Source organism: Vidua macroura, chromosome 11 (assembly GCF_024509145.1).
Source record: "Vidua macroura isolate BioBank_ID:100142 chromosome 11, ASM2450914v1, whole genome shotgun sequence".
In the NCBI taxonomy this organism is placed as follows: domain Eukaryota; kingdom Metazoa; phylum Chordata; class Aves; order Passeriformes; family Viduidae; genus Vidua; species Vidua macroura.
This window is the reverse complement of record NC_071581.1, coordinates 21,137,143-21,151,678: the sequence shown is the minus strand read 5'-3', so window position 1 is coordinate 21,151,678 and position 14,536 is coordinate 21,137,143. Positions and strand designations below refer to the sequence as shown.

Genomic DNA, 14,536 nt, shown 5'->3' with positions numbered 1-14,536 from the left:
TATGGCAAAGTTTTGCCCTGCAAGCACAGATGGATCTGGCAAAGCCTTTGAGGACGTGCTTCTAACCATAAGTGACTTTTCATCTTCAGGATCATTCCCAAAAACGGGTCTCTGTTCCTGTTTTATTGCTCAAAGCCCAGGGCAGGGTTAAACAGACCTGCCCTTGTTGGGATCTGTTCACTGGTGAGGGATTTGCAGCACGAAACTCCTTGAAGCCAGCTCTCATTCCTGTTTATACTCCTCCAGGAAAAGTCTCCAGCCTTCCTTTGGTAACAATTAGGATTTCCCTGCGGCAGAATTTGTTCTTGAACCTTTATCCTGAACTGCCAAGGGAAGGCTTTGGAGTTCTCCAAATCTGCATCATCCCCATGTGTTTCTCCTTTAAGCTCTGTTCCCCCTTGCACCGCTGGCTCCTGGTTTATTTATGCTTTGGGTTAAGTCTGGGGTTGTCTCCTTTGCTCCAAGAGGTTTGTTCATCCTGCAGTGCCTTCAGCAGGGCAGCTTTTGGCAGCTTTGATTTTTGGAACTTTGAATTTTAGAATCGGCTTTTCATCTCCCCAGTGCCAAAACCACACCGTGACCCAGGAACAATAAACGAAGTAAATCTGCTCCAAGGGCTCAGGCAGCCACACAACACTTGTGAGGACTCACAAACAGCTTTGTTCAAGCAAGAACTGCCCAGAGAGAGACTTCTTAGTCTTTTCAAAAGCTCTGGAGTAGAAAAAAATGACCTATTTGTGCATAGGCTGTAGCACATACGTGAATGAGTTACCTCAAAATGGGGGAGAGCAGCTTGGGAAGCAGCAGAGGAATTTGGGACCTGGGGCTGGAGTACAGTAGCCAAAATGCAGCCTTGCAGAACAGTCCCAGCTCTACTCCTTGCAAAGTTTGTATCTCCACACGAAATGCACTTGGCTGCACAGTTTGTAGTAAGAGGAGGAATAGCTAAAGTTGTTTGTTTCTACTTTGCTGCTGTTGAAGAGTTGAATAAATCATGTTCAGAATTCGCCACCGTGAACTTCAGAGAGTGAATTAAATGCATTAAGAGAATCTAAATCACAGGCTTGAGTGAAAGGAGAAAATAGTTGGAAGAGGGAATTTTTTTGAAGGTGCTGAGGAAAACAAGGTGGGTGGTAAGAAGAATTTACCTACAAATAGGTATTTTCTGCCCTGGAGATTGTAATCTACACACAGTTGGTATGCAGGGCTTCTTTCTTGGGCACCGGGAGTGCCTGTGGTGTTTGCCACAAATAAAAGCTGGGAATCCACTCCAGGGAAGTCTTCCTGGAGCAGAGGGGTCAGGCTGTTCATCCTTAGCCTGGCTCATTTCATGTTCCCCAAAAATGTGGCTGAAGACTTTCCAGGCTGCAGGTTACTTGGGTGATTCAGAAGCTTGAGCATCTCTTTTATCTGTGAGATTAGATGGTTGATGCTTTAAAACTCCTAACACAAAATCCATCTGAGTGTTCGGTACACAAAAATTGGAAGTTCAGGAAACAGAGTTTGTGCATTTGTGTGAAAACCTAGGAATAAATTGAATTCTCTCACTTCTGAGCTCATCTAAACCAGTTTTACCCCTTCTGTAGTGGGTGGAGGGACAATTATTAGTTGCTCAATTTGCATATTTGACGATCTACACTACAATGTTAATATTGGACACTACAAAGAATTAAACCTTGGATCCTGTGCTCTGTCTCAGGTGTGAGTGGCTCAGGTTTTCTTTCCCTCCTGCTGCCACTTATGTGAACATTTATTCAATTCAAGCTGATAAATCCTAACAAAAATCAGTAAAAATCACCAGTACACCCCGTGTGTTCCAGAGAGGGCTCAGGGATGGAAAGTGTTAAACTGATTTATTAAAGATGCCGTGGATGTTCCTCATTTCCCACTGTTAATTTGCAGGTTTCCTGCTTGCACCTTCCCAGGTCTGGGTTGTGGTGCACTGAATTCATTCCCTGTGGATCAGGGAGACAGGAATGAAGCTGCTGCCAGCCCTGAGCTGGTTCTTGGTGTTCCACAGCCTGAGCTGTTCATCCCACACATCCTCACAGCCTGAGAGCCACATGCAGCTTCTTCTAAAATTCCCTGATTTCCTGACAAGAAAATCTGCTCCACAGTGGAAAACTGGGATTGGACTCGATAACTAATCCTTGTGGATCCTTTCCAGCTCAGGATATACTGTTTTAATTTTGTTCTTGCTCCTCAGTGTCAGAGGAGTTTGACAGTTTGCTTCTGAATTCGTGTCTCACTTGTTAATTAGATATGCAAATCTGGCACTAATAACCCCAGCACAGCAATATCAAAGCCAGGGAATTTTAATTTTCCTCAAAATTTATCTAAACTTCCTTCACTGCTTCTGAGCTCTGCTGTTGGGCATTCCTCCTGCAGGGCTGGAATTCCAGGGAATGCTGCTGAGCTCCTCATTTGTCCCTTCTGTTTTGAGCAGCCAGAGAGTGGAAGGATGAGCAGAAGCCAGGGCAGAGCTGAGGCAGGTCTGAGAGGCCTTTTGCTGTGGAAGTGCCTGACACTGCTGAGAGAAGGAATCCAAGCAAGAGTAGCTGCCAGGCTGTCCAGAAGGGAATATCCAGTGTCAGCATTCCACCCAGAAAGCACAGATCCTGTGGGAAGCAGGAGTGTCTTCATTTGACATCAAGGTTTTGCTGCCAGGCTCGGCTCTTTTACAGGTGTGTGGATTTTCACCTCATCAGGTATTAACTGGTGAAAAGCAAACACAAAACACACTCAGGACCTGTCTGCCTGAGATGGGTTCATTCTGCAGCACTGCTGCTTTTAATTAATCAGCCACGACAAGCTGGGAGTGAAGCTTTGAAGATTTCTTTTTCCTCCTCCAGAAAGGTGGATTAAGGGGCTAAAGCTCCATCAGCAAAGTGCCCTTGGTGGAGTGGAGTGGAAGGAAGGAAGGGGTCTGTGGAATCCCTGCTGGATGGCAGAGGCTGCAAGGCTGAGGTTGCTTTTTTAATCTGTGTTTGATTAGAGCAGCATTAATGAAAACAGGCTCTGACACTTGCAAGACTCTCCAGAAATCAATGAGGGCTTGGAGGGCTCTTGAAACACACAGGGAGCAGCCAGTGCAATTCCAGCATCCTTCTCCTGGCTCTCACAACAATTATCCCATTAAATGTTACTGTGTTTGAAGGATTTATGTTATCACTGAGATCATTCGGGGTGTTTCTCCTCTGGCATGAACAAATTGGGAAGGTTTTTGTGGAAAACCCCTCCAGGGTCAGCCTCAATTAAAGCAGCATCACTTGTTTAGAGTATCCCAAGAGTTCCATAGTCCCAGGGTCAGATGTGGCCACAGGTCCAGTCCAAGGGATGGGAAATTCAGTTTTTCCAGCCAGGATGCAGAGCTGAATTCTGTGCACATAAAATAGCAGCAGGTGCTGCTCCCTGTGAGGGAGATGCTTCTGTGAGGTGAGCATGGAGGTAGTTTGGGATGGTTAATTTGCTGGGAATGGGAGAAATAGGGAGAAAGAGCTTTTCCATATCTTTTCTCCCTGTATTTGGTTTGTTTTCCTGAGGTAAAGCGTCCTGTCGGTGGAATTGCTGTGTCATGTCCTCTGGAAACCTTGACAGTAAATCACAGCCTTCTTCTAAGGAGTCAAAATAGCAATTCCTGCTTCTAGATAGGAGCCACCTCTCCCAACACTGAGGATTCCTTGGAGTTTTCCTGTGTCAGTGTCCTACTGTTACTGTGGGATTGGGGTGTGGACCTGTTCAGGGTGCCTGGGGTTGTTTGTTGGGACATCCAGAGCTCTTGGCCAAAGGGTAGATTTGGAGATGATCCTATTTTTAAACTCCTTGGTAGGGCAAGTTTGCCTTCTCCTTTGTTGATGCACCTGTTCCTTTTTTGGGAAGAAGAATAAAAAGGGAACTGGGAAGCATTGCCAGGGATGTTGATTATTATAGTAGATTTTAATATAGACACCTTGGCTCTGGGGCCAGGAGCTTTCCAACAGCCTTATGTGCCCCCAGGCCTTTCCCTTTCCCAGACTGACTGCCCTGGGTGTTAAGTTTCTCCAGGGATTTGTCCTTGCAGAAATATCTCCAGTTTTTCCTCTGCTTTTTCCCTTCCCCACCTTGCAGGGCACCAAAGTCTTCAGTCAATACCTGCCAAGTTGAAGCATCCCAAAGCGTTTTCTGCCTGTGACCTTGCCTGTCCCATGTTGGAATGTGCAGTTGGAAACAATCACCACAGATTTTTGGGAGACACTGTGGCATCCCAGCCACTGAAATATAAAATTGGTGGGGTGTTTTTGCCGTGGTGAATTGATTTTCCCATGGGTTTAATCCACTCTGGTCAGTATAACTTAATTTTTTCTTTGTCCTGTGTAGATTAACTGTCACCTGCACTTCATGTGGAGGGAAAAGAGCAGCCTTTGCTGTGGGGTGGAGAAGGAAAGGAGCTGGAGCTGTTCTGGGAGTAATTGTGAGGGAAAATCAACATCACTCAGTGGCAGATGGTAAATGGGAGCATCATCTTACAGTGGCAAGGGCCAGGCACTTTGGAAATGTGAGTTACAGACAGAGTCATGCATGATAGAACAGTTCACAGTCCTTGTTTTCCTGGCAGGGAAGCTGATGGAGGGGATTTCTCTTTATTTCCCCTTCAATTTCCCTTTATTTTCCAGAACTTCCCAACCTGCTGTGTTATCACTGAGTACTGTGATGCCACAGACAGGAATCCCATGGGAATTAAGAGCAAGTTAATGAGTTTAGTCCCTTAAAGGCAGCTACTCCCACACATTTATCCATGTTCCAGAGGTGTACGTGGAATCACACTGCCAGCACCACAGGTCGGGCCCAGCAGGTGAAATTAGGGACAAAAGGGACATTGTGCAAGTGTGTGTGACCCCGCAGGCAGCTGTGCCAGTACCTCAGGAATTCATTCCTGTGCTCATTCCAGAAATTCCACCTGCAAAGCTGCTGAGGAGGATCTGGGACTGAGCAAGCTCCTGTCAGCCCCAGCCAGTTCCAGGTGGGAATTGGATCTTCGTCCATCTCCGTTATCCTGGGAAGGCTGCAGCTGTGCCTGTTGGGCAGGAATGCTGCCAGGGCTGTTGCATCAGAAGTGGCAGGCGAGGTTCAGCTGTGTCCAGCTCCATTCCCACTGTTTGCTCTGGCACAGCCTCACTCTCCCCATCCTGCCTTTCCCCGGGCACACAGGAGCTGTTGTTCCGTGCTTTTGTTGTGGATGTGTTCGAGGTGGGATTGGTCCATTTATCTGTCTGCAGTTTTTCCTGTTGTCCTCTAGGAGCTGTGTCTGGGAAAGAGCTTGGGAGGCAACTTCAAAGGGATACAGCCATAAAATGGGAATTGTGGGTAAAGTCCTGGGTCTGGTGTCACATTAATCAGTTTGTCCTTGTTCCTATCAGGAATGGGAAATTCCCTGGCTGTGCAGGTGAGTGCCAGTGGAGCAGGTTCAGTGAGATGCCTGAAGCCAGCAGGGACTGCAGGACAGAGGAAATATTGAAGCCAGACCTGCTGGTGTATTTAGAAACTCCAGTTTCCCTCTGTGGTTTGAGTTGCCTTGGAATGAGGCTGGGCTGGAGCAGTCTCTGGAGGGTGAAGGGATGAACAGCACCTGGAGAGCAAAACCAGGATCTCTCCTGCCAGAGTCATGAGTAACAAATAACCCGAGCTAGATTAAGTGTAGGGGAAGCTTTTGTTATTGTGAGGTTGGGGAGACCCTGGCACAGGTGCCCAGAGCAGCTGTGGCTGCCCCTGGATCCCTGGAAGTGTCCAAGGCCAGGCTGGAATGGATTTGGAGCAACCTGGGATAGTGGAAAGTGTCCCTGCCCATGGGATTGGAACAAGAGGAGCTTTAATGTTCCTTCAACCCAAACCAGTCTGGGATTCTCTGAAAAGTCACCCCCTGTCCATCTGCCATCCCTTCAGCTTTCTAACACTTATTATCCCAATTAAGTAAAGCTTTGGAGAGGGGCTGCTGGCTCAGCCAGGCGTGGCACGTCAGGTCATGCTGAAATCCTTGTTCCTCGAATGGTTCCTGAGCACAGCCCTGATGGGTCACTCCAGAGCTCTGCCTGGCTGCTGGCTGGCAGGGGCTGGAGCCTTAGGAAAACACTGCAGGAATGAGGGCAGCACAGCCTGCTCTCTGTATCAGTGCCCTGATTTATGGTGGAGCTGTGCAGCTTTGCTGTGTTTTTCCTGGAGCGATTCAGCCGAGGTGAGGGAGTGCTGCCAGGAGGATCCCACAGCCCCTGCCTGCCAGGGCAGCATCTGGGATCAAAGCAGTCAAACTTGCTGCCCTAAGAAATCCCAGCCTCCTCAACAGCTCAGCAGCCACTGGAATTTGTCCTGGAGTTTTAGGGAAAAGCTTCCATCCTGTTTGTAGGATTCTTCCTGATGGGTAAGACTGGGGGATTCTTGGCCATTCCTCTGTTGGAGGTGTTGAAGTGGAGTAACTCCACTGTGCTCCTTTAGGAGAGACAAATACTATTGTAAAGGGGGAAAAGCAAAGCAGAGGAAATGTGACTGGAAGGGCTCTGACTGGTGACCACGCCAGAAACTTCCAGCCCTGTTTACTCTCTGATCCCAAAGTGTTTTCTCATTTTTGGGGAGTCTGTTTATCTGGCACTGGTGGGGCTTTGGGGCTGAACATGGACACTTGGACTGTGTAGGAAACTTTGGCCTTTCATTTTCAGCACCACCCTCCAGGGGACTCTGTGCTGAACCAGAGCAGGGAAAACAGCCCCTAAAAATCAGTGTTGAAGTGGGGGTGAAGCAGTTATTGTCACAGACACAGAATGCCTAAATGGGGCAGGGAATGTCACTGTCACACCTCTCAGGGCTGTCCTCACCACAGCAGCAGCAGCGTGGTTCTAGACGGGTGAGCTCATCCTCTAAATATCCCTCTGTAAATAAGGGCAGATTTATTTTTGTCGTAATCGCTGGTCAAAGGGAATCCTGCTCCAGAGCTCGCTGCCCTGAGGATTCACCGGAGGTGCTTTCACTGGCTGAGTTGGGACTTTTGCTGTGTTTCCTTGTCCCCTGTAGCACTGTAAGGTCACTTGGTTAAGCTGTGTTTCCTGCTCGCTGCTGTCTGACCGTGGCCCTCAGCCCTGTCCCCAGAGGCAGACGTGTCCCAGTGTCCCTCTGTGGGGACAGAGCTGTGACCCCACAGGACAGGGCTGCTCCAGGGGCTGGGAACTCTCCAGACCTGTCCCTGTTCTGTATCTCCTGGAGGGGCCTGGCACAGGGACAGTGTGTGGCATATCTGTCACCACAGTCACTCCCCCCTGCTCCTGGCCAGAGCCCAGCTCGTGCTGTCCTGTGACCCCAGCGTGGCTCTGCTTCCCCAAAACCAGCTCAGGGTCATTTCAGTCCCAGCCACACTCCCAAAGGGGCTCCAAGGGCACGGTACAAAATCCATCTCCAGTCCCTGTTCACTGCTGGCTGTCACCCCTGTGGGATGGGTTGGATCATGTGCTTTCCTTCCTGACACACGCAGCTCTCACTTCTCCACACTTGAGGTGCTCCTGTGTTGGAATGGCAGCAGATCCTGGAGATGGGAGGGTGGGGGAAGGAGCCAATGATCCTGGAAGCCACTGGATCCTGGGACACTGGCACAGGCTGCCCCTGGATCCCTGGCAGTGCCCAAGGCCAGCTTGAATGGAGCTTGGGGCACCCTGGGGTAGTGGAAGGTGTCTCTGCCCTTGGCAGGGGTGGGACTGGATCTGTGAGGTCCTTCCAAGCCCACCCACTCTGGGATCAGCTCTGGGCTCTGAAGTGGGTGCACAGCTCCAGCCCTCAGGAGAGGGACTGGGATATTTTGGGGAGCAGCTGCTTGGCTCTGATCAAGAGCTGCTGTGAAAAGGAGCTGCAGGCTCTGGGAAGGAGCTTTTGCACGAGGGCAGAGGGAGCTGGGGAAGGATCCTGCAGGGAAAAGCCTCCATCTCCAGGAGGAGATCTGGGGATCTGCTCCTCCCTGAGCTGCTGGTGAGTGCTCAGCCAGGGGACAGCAAGGGATCACTGGGCTGGAGGGAGGGCATGCAGCATGTGGGCACTGTCACCCTCAGTGTGACATCTGCCTGTGTCCATAACAAGCAGCAGGCTCTGGGGAGGGAGCAGGGCACCAAAATAGTCAATGATTTGTGAGGGCAGCAAAGCTCTGCCATTATTTGCTCTGCAGCAGGTGAAGCCCAGCCAGAAGCAGAGGCTTTAATCAAGGCCTGGGTCAGGCTGTGCCCTTCCTGGCAGGAATGTCACGCTGGCAGGAGTGGGATACAGAGGAGCTGGGGGGGAATGTGACAAAAAAAGGTTGGAAGTAAACCCCAGTAGTTGCATTAACCACAGGGCAACTGGTGGGCAGCAGGAGCTTCTTAGCAAGCAAATACTGCTGGAGGGGGCTGCAGTCAGTCCTTTTATTTACAAGCCCTCAGGAAAGTTTTCCAATGGAAAAAGTGGCAGTGCCACTTTTGGAGCATGGAGCAGTGCCATTCCATGTCCCAAGGACCACAGGCATTGTTCAAAGCACGTGCTGCCAAAGTAAAGGGTGCAACTGAGGAGTGTGAGGCTGCAGAGCTCTCAGTGAGTTTCTCTTCTGGGAAGAGGATCTGGTTGGTTGTTTTAGCAGAAGGGAATCACTCACTGGTTTGGGTTGGAAGGACCTTGGAGAACATCTCAGTCCACCCCCTGCCATGGCAGGGACACCTTCCACTGTCCCAGAGTGCTCCAGCTCCCATCCAAGCTGGCCTTGGGCACTGCCAGGGATCCAGGGGCAGCCCACCCTCACAGGGAGGAATTCCTTCCATAAATCCCACCTAAAGATTCCTTGTGATTTTTGGTGCATTTGGCGTGTCTCCCTGCGTGCTGACCTTGTCCCTGTGTGTCCCCTCAGTGCTGCTGACAGCTGTGAACTGCTACAGTGTCAAAGCTGCCACCCGTGTGCAGGACGCCTTTGCTGCGGCCAAGCTGCTGGCGCTGGCTCTCATCATCATCCTGGGCTTCGTGCAGCTGGCCAAGGGTGAGTTCTGTTCCTTGTTCTCCTCCTGGGGCTGTGCAGGTAAAGCAGGATGAGGAGCAAAGCCCAGGAGTCCAACCCCAGGGCTTCCAGAGCTTCACAAACCTCCCTGTTCTCTCAGGTGCTTGGGGGATGTTTCCAGCTTTGCCAAAGGCTGGGGGTTTGTATTTTATTTGTGGGATTTTATGTTTTATATCACTGCCAGCCTTGATTTCATGCTCCTGAAACCACTTACAGTCTTTCCCACTTACACAGAGACTGTGGCTTCTCCCTTTGGGATTGCAGGGAGTGAAAATGTTGGTGCTGCTGCACTGGGAAATCTCTTTGTAACATTTTGCTCGCAGAGAATTATCTGCATGTGCAAACCACTCCCAGTCATGTTAATCCTTCCACAAACCCCCCTGCACGTTTCCCTTCATCGTGTTCCAGGTGTGCAGTGGCTCAGGCCAGCTCTGGGTCACCCAGGGACACAGAGCCCATGAGGAACAGAGATTGGAGCTCTCAGCTGGCACTGGCACCTGGAAAAGGAGACAAAAATAGGAAGATAAAGCAGATTTTCTGGTGGTTCTGCTGGTTTGCTTCATGCACCCATAAAATCCTCTCAAAGCAGGGAGATGGTTTGTTCCAAACCCATCTGGGTTTGTTCCAAACCTGGTTAACTCACAGTTAAACCAAAGTGTGGCTTTTTGGTGCAAATTGTGTGGGAATAAAGGTGTCTTGGGGAACAGTCCTGTCCTTGTTTGCAAAAAGGGGATAAAATCTCCAGGGAATCGTGTCCCTGCACAGGGGTGTGTCTGTGTGTGCCTGTGGCTCTCTAATTCCTGTCTCAGCTCTGGGAGCCAGTGCTGTCTTTGCAGAATTTCTTGCTTTGTCAGAGGTTTTATTTTCTTCCAGCTCAGTGCAGACACTCAACAGGGACATTGTTTGAGGCTTATCACAAAACACAGCTCCTCCCTCTGCCCAGCTCCCCAGCCTGCTCTGCTGGACCTTCTGATTCCCTCCCAGGAGGAAAAGGATAAATCTCTTTTAGTTGGTTAACATTTTACCATGAAGATTTTTACAACTGGGCTTTGTTTGCAGATAGAATCTTAATTTGCATCTTCAGAATGTGCTGTTCTTTTGGCCTTTTTGGGGAGGCTGAGCCACTTTCTGCCCTGCTTCCTCAGGTGGAAGTCCATGAGATTTCCCTTGTTTTCTGTCTGTAAACTAGAAGGGATTTCTGCCCTGTTAAATAAACCCCCCTTCCCCTCCTGTGTCCCAGGAGTTGTTTAACTTCCTTTAAAGTTTGTTGCAGTTTCAGGTGGTTGTGGCTGTGCAGACCTTGCAGGGCAGAGAATTCCATAATTTATTTTCCTGCTGATCCACCTGGCAGGGAGATCAAAAGCAATTCCTGGACAGTGACACCTTTGGGATGAAATTTCCCAATTTGTCCCAGGTGACCATTCCTGCTTGTCCAGAATCCCACAGCTGGGATTCTGCCTGGCCTCCATCATGGATTTTATTAATCTCCTTAGGGAACTTCCAAGCTCTCTGCTAAGTCCTCGAGAATGTGCAAGCTCCTTTCCTGTCCCTTCCTCAGCTCTCACCTGCAGTTTGCACCTTGCTCCATTTTCCTTTCAATCATTCCAGGTCACTCTGTGCTTTTAGCAGGGATACAGCAAGAAAATGTCTTTTTTCTTCATTTTCTTATTAAAAAAACCACCAAAATTCTCATTTTCAGTGACAATGGGAGAGCACTGCCCTGTCCTCCAGCTTTGTTCCACACAGAGCCACATTTCCACACCCTGTGCCCATTCCAGTGTTGGTTTTTTTGGACAAAGAGGACTCTTCCCACCAGCAGCTGGGTGACCCCATCCAAGCTGGCAGCAGTTTTGGGGTGAGATCTGCACCCAGCTGGTTTTCAGGGGGAATGGGGTTGTGTTATTCCCAGGATGTTCTGGACAATGAACTGGTTTTACTGGTTCCTGTCCCACTGCTGGTTTGTGTTCCCAGTATCCATAAACAGCCCAGAGGAGCAACAACACCACATTTTTTGCTCAAATGTGGAAATTTCTGTGATTTCACAGAAATCTCTCTGCATCAACCTCCCACCTTCAGCTTTTGGGTTTTTCTGTCCTCTCCTTGGCTCTTTTCCTGGTTTGCAGAAGATGCTCTCAAGGACAAAGGGCTCTGTGGCAGTTTTGCCCACAAAAGAACATTTCCCTGTCAGCAGCTGTTTCCCATCACTCCTTCCCTGCCCTTCCCAAAGGAGGAGGCTGGAAGTTGGTTTCCTACTCAGCCTTTCAAGTGCTTGGAGGTTGACTCAGTGGAACTGAGCTGCTTGGGATGAAATTATTTTATTAATCCAAGAATGAAACTTCTAAAAGCCTTTTTGGGACTGGAAATGTGTGGTTTGAAAAGTCCTGGATTTTGGTATTGGTTTGTAAAATCTTGTGTATGGCCCCCAGGTTATAGCCTGTAAATAATAGAAATAAATTAATTAAACTTAAATAAATAATAAATAGCTTATTTAAATAACTTACTTACAGAAATAACTTAATTAAATAATAGAAATAATTTAAAACATAGAGAGGATCAGAGTTTTTTCCCTCCAGTATTATGAAAACAAGATTTATTTTGGTTCTCTTATTTTACCAGCTCTCTCAATTTACTTTCTGTCCAGCTGGGTATTTTTTGGCCATATTCCTCAGCTGAGGGGTGGGATGTCTGAGGCTGGATCATGGAGAAGGTTTGGACAGCAGCTTTGAGGGATATTTTTGCCCTGGATGTGACACAGAGGTTTGTGGTTTTGTCCTGTCCATACCCACACCTTAAAACTTCCTTTAAAAACTGACTGAGGTGTGAAATTGTAAAAAAAAAATCTGGGTATTTCTTAAGGACACCCTTGTGCTTTTTACAGTTGAGGAAGTTCAGGAAAGGTTTTGATGTCAAAAAGCTAGAAATAAACATATCACAGACATGTTTGACATCTATTTTTTTCCTGTGGATGATGCCTCAGGGTTTCTGGAATGTTTCTGTGCCCTCAGGCAGCTGGAGCAGGGATGCAGCTCCAGCCCTTGCTGTGATCTCTCACCAGCAGCTCTGCTTAAAAACCTGGAATTGGGCCTTTGGGACTTAAAGAAATAGAATTTAACACTGATTTTATTGAATTGCTTTTATTGGATTTATTGTCCCTTTATTTATTGTCCCTTTTCTTTATCCTGGCTGTAAAATTCTTGGTCTGTGGTGCCTCCAGGAGCTGTTTGGTGGCAGCAGCATTTTTCTCCCTGCCTCCCTTCCTTGGGCTGTCAGGGATGCAGAGCTGCATCTGCCAGAGCAGCACGGGGTCAGTTAAGGACAGAGCAGGCAGGTTTAACTCCAGAGCAGAGCTTAGGCTGGGCAGGAGATTTGGGTTTAATTCGCACTTTTTTGTTCTTGTTTTCCTTGTTTTTGTTTTTTTTTGTTTTGTTTTGGTTTTTTTGTTTTGTTTTGTTTGTTTGTTTGGGTTTTTGTTTGGTTTTTTTTAGGCTTTTTTTTTTTTTTTTTTGGAGGTTTTTGTTTGTTTGTTTTAGCTTTTTGTTTTTTGTAGAATAATGGAATAATTTGGTGGGGAGGGAACCTCAAAGCTCCTCCAGTCCCATCCCTGCCATGGACAGGGACACCTTCCCCTGTCCCAGGGTGCTCCAAGCCTGGGAGGAAAAGAAGAGAGACTCAATTTTCCTTCCCTCTCTCTCAATCACGGGATTCTTCACCCAAAAAAAAAAAAAGGCAGGGAAAAAAATGTGGACTGGGAACTACCAAAATAACCCCCAGGGAGAAATACAGAGGCCAAAGGCGTGTTTTGTAGCAAAAGGGATTTGATAAATGAAAGCAGCACCCAGATGTCTCAACCCCACAGTGCCAGACATCTCCTTGCACCTGCAATACTAAAAATGGCATTTTAAGAGCCAAGCTCTGCTCGCTGAATCATCCTTCTGGTACTTTCAGAACCCTCCTAGCAGAGTTCTGGATTTCCAGCCACAACATCACTTTTAAACAGCTTTTTCCAGACAATACTGGGGTGGGGGTGGCAGAGCTGGCTGGGGTTGTGCCCTGGGGCAGAGCCTGGAGAGGTGCCCAGAGCAGCTGGGGCTGTCCCTGGATCCCTGGCAGTGCCCAAGGCCAGGCTGGAGCTTGGAGCAGCCTGGGATGGTGGAAGGTGTCCCTGCAATGGCAGGGGTGGGATGTGAGGAACTTTGAGGTCCCTTCCCACCCAAAGCAATCCAGGATTCTGTGGGCAGCCAAGGCTCCTGGCACAGGGCTGGAGCGGTGACAGGAGCCTGGAGCCCGCCCGGGATCCTCCCTGGAGCCAAAGCCGATGGATAGGGAACATCCTGAGGGAGCAGGAGGATGGCAGGGACAGCACTCCCTGCTGCTGCTGTCCCCTGGCATCCCGAACGCCACCGTGCTTGGAGCCTTGCAGGGAGGCTCCTTCCTCATCCTCCCCTGGCCGCAGGGACAGCTGCCACACCGTGCCCCTCTAAATCACAGCAGCCTCCTGCTGCAGATTAATCCAGTTAATCAGATTAATCAGGTGGCAAACGCTTCTTTTCCTGACTCGGTTCCCTGAATTGTCCCTGTTTTTCCTCCTCCTGTGGGGCTCTGGGTACAGACACGCCGTGCTGAGGGCCCCCTCTCCCCATGGCCGTGTTCCCTCTCCTCGCTGTTGGGGCAAGTTGAAAATATTTAATTATCCTGCAATGCTTTGTGCAGGAGAAGATTGCTGTGCTATTAAAACCAGACTAGACATGACTGGGGAGCAAATGAACATTTTTGAAGGAAGGGCCCGGGCACGCAGCGCCTCAGCCGGGCCCTCCCTCAGCCCTCCCGCGGCAGGGCCCCGGCTGACCCGGCACAATTACCGCGGGCTTGGCAGCTGGAGGAGCCGCAAATGGGCTTTGTGTCACAGCTCGTTACCTTAATTTGGTTAATTGTAGAGCAGAGTGCGGTGGAACAGCCGGTTCAAACCAGGCTCGGGCTCTCCGGGGTGCCGGGCATGAGCAGGGCAGTGCCTGGAGCCCGGGATGAGCTGGGGATGCCCCGAGGCCGTGCTTGGCAGCCTCACCTGCACATTTGTAACCCTTGATTTCAGGCAGATCCAAAAGCCTGGGGCTGGAATTGTCGAGGCTTGAAGGATGGAGTGCCTGGGAGCTTGTGGAGATGGTGCAGCACAGCCGCTCTCCCTGCTCCCCCAGCACACCCCGGCCTGCCTGACTAGGTGGGGTTGGATCAAAGGGCCAAATTAGGATCAAACCGAAATAATTTCGGGATTTTTCGGCAGGGCTTGTTGAGGGGATGAGGGGTAAATGGTTTTAAACTGGCAGGTTTAGATTAGACACAAGGAAGAATTCTTTTATGCTGTGGATGCTGAGATATGGGCACTCCTCTGGTTATTTGATTGTGTCCTGACACGTTGCTAAATCCATTTGACCCTGGGGCACAGAAATGGGAAATTTAACAACTCACTGAGAGGTTTTGGGGAGCTCCAGCTCTCCAAAGGTGAGGTGGGAAGGG

At 49.3% G+C, this 14,536-nt stretch overlaps 1 protein-coding gene across 2 annotated transcripts in view; it reads left to right on the top strand.

Annotated features, from left to right (window-relative positions):
- SLC7A5 (solute carrier family 7 member 5) overlaps positions 1-14,536 on the top strand; it is a 32,376-nt gene that overhangs the window by 2,377 nt on the left and 15,463 nt on the right. For both annotated transcript variants that reach the window (XR_008438779.1, XM_053987148.1), the window contains exon 2: positions 8,882-9,007. Coding sequence is in view for 1 of the 2 variants with exons in the window: in XM_053987148.1 (XP_053843123.1) it covers positions 8,882-9,007 (126 nt within the window). In the remaining variant the exon portion in view is untranslated. The remainder of the gene's footprint in view (positions 1-8,881; positions 9,008-14,536) is intronic.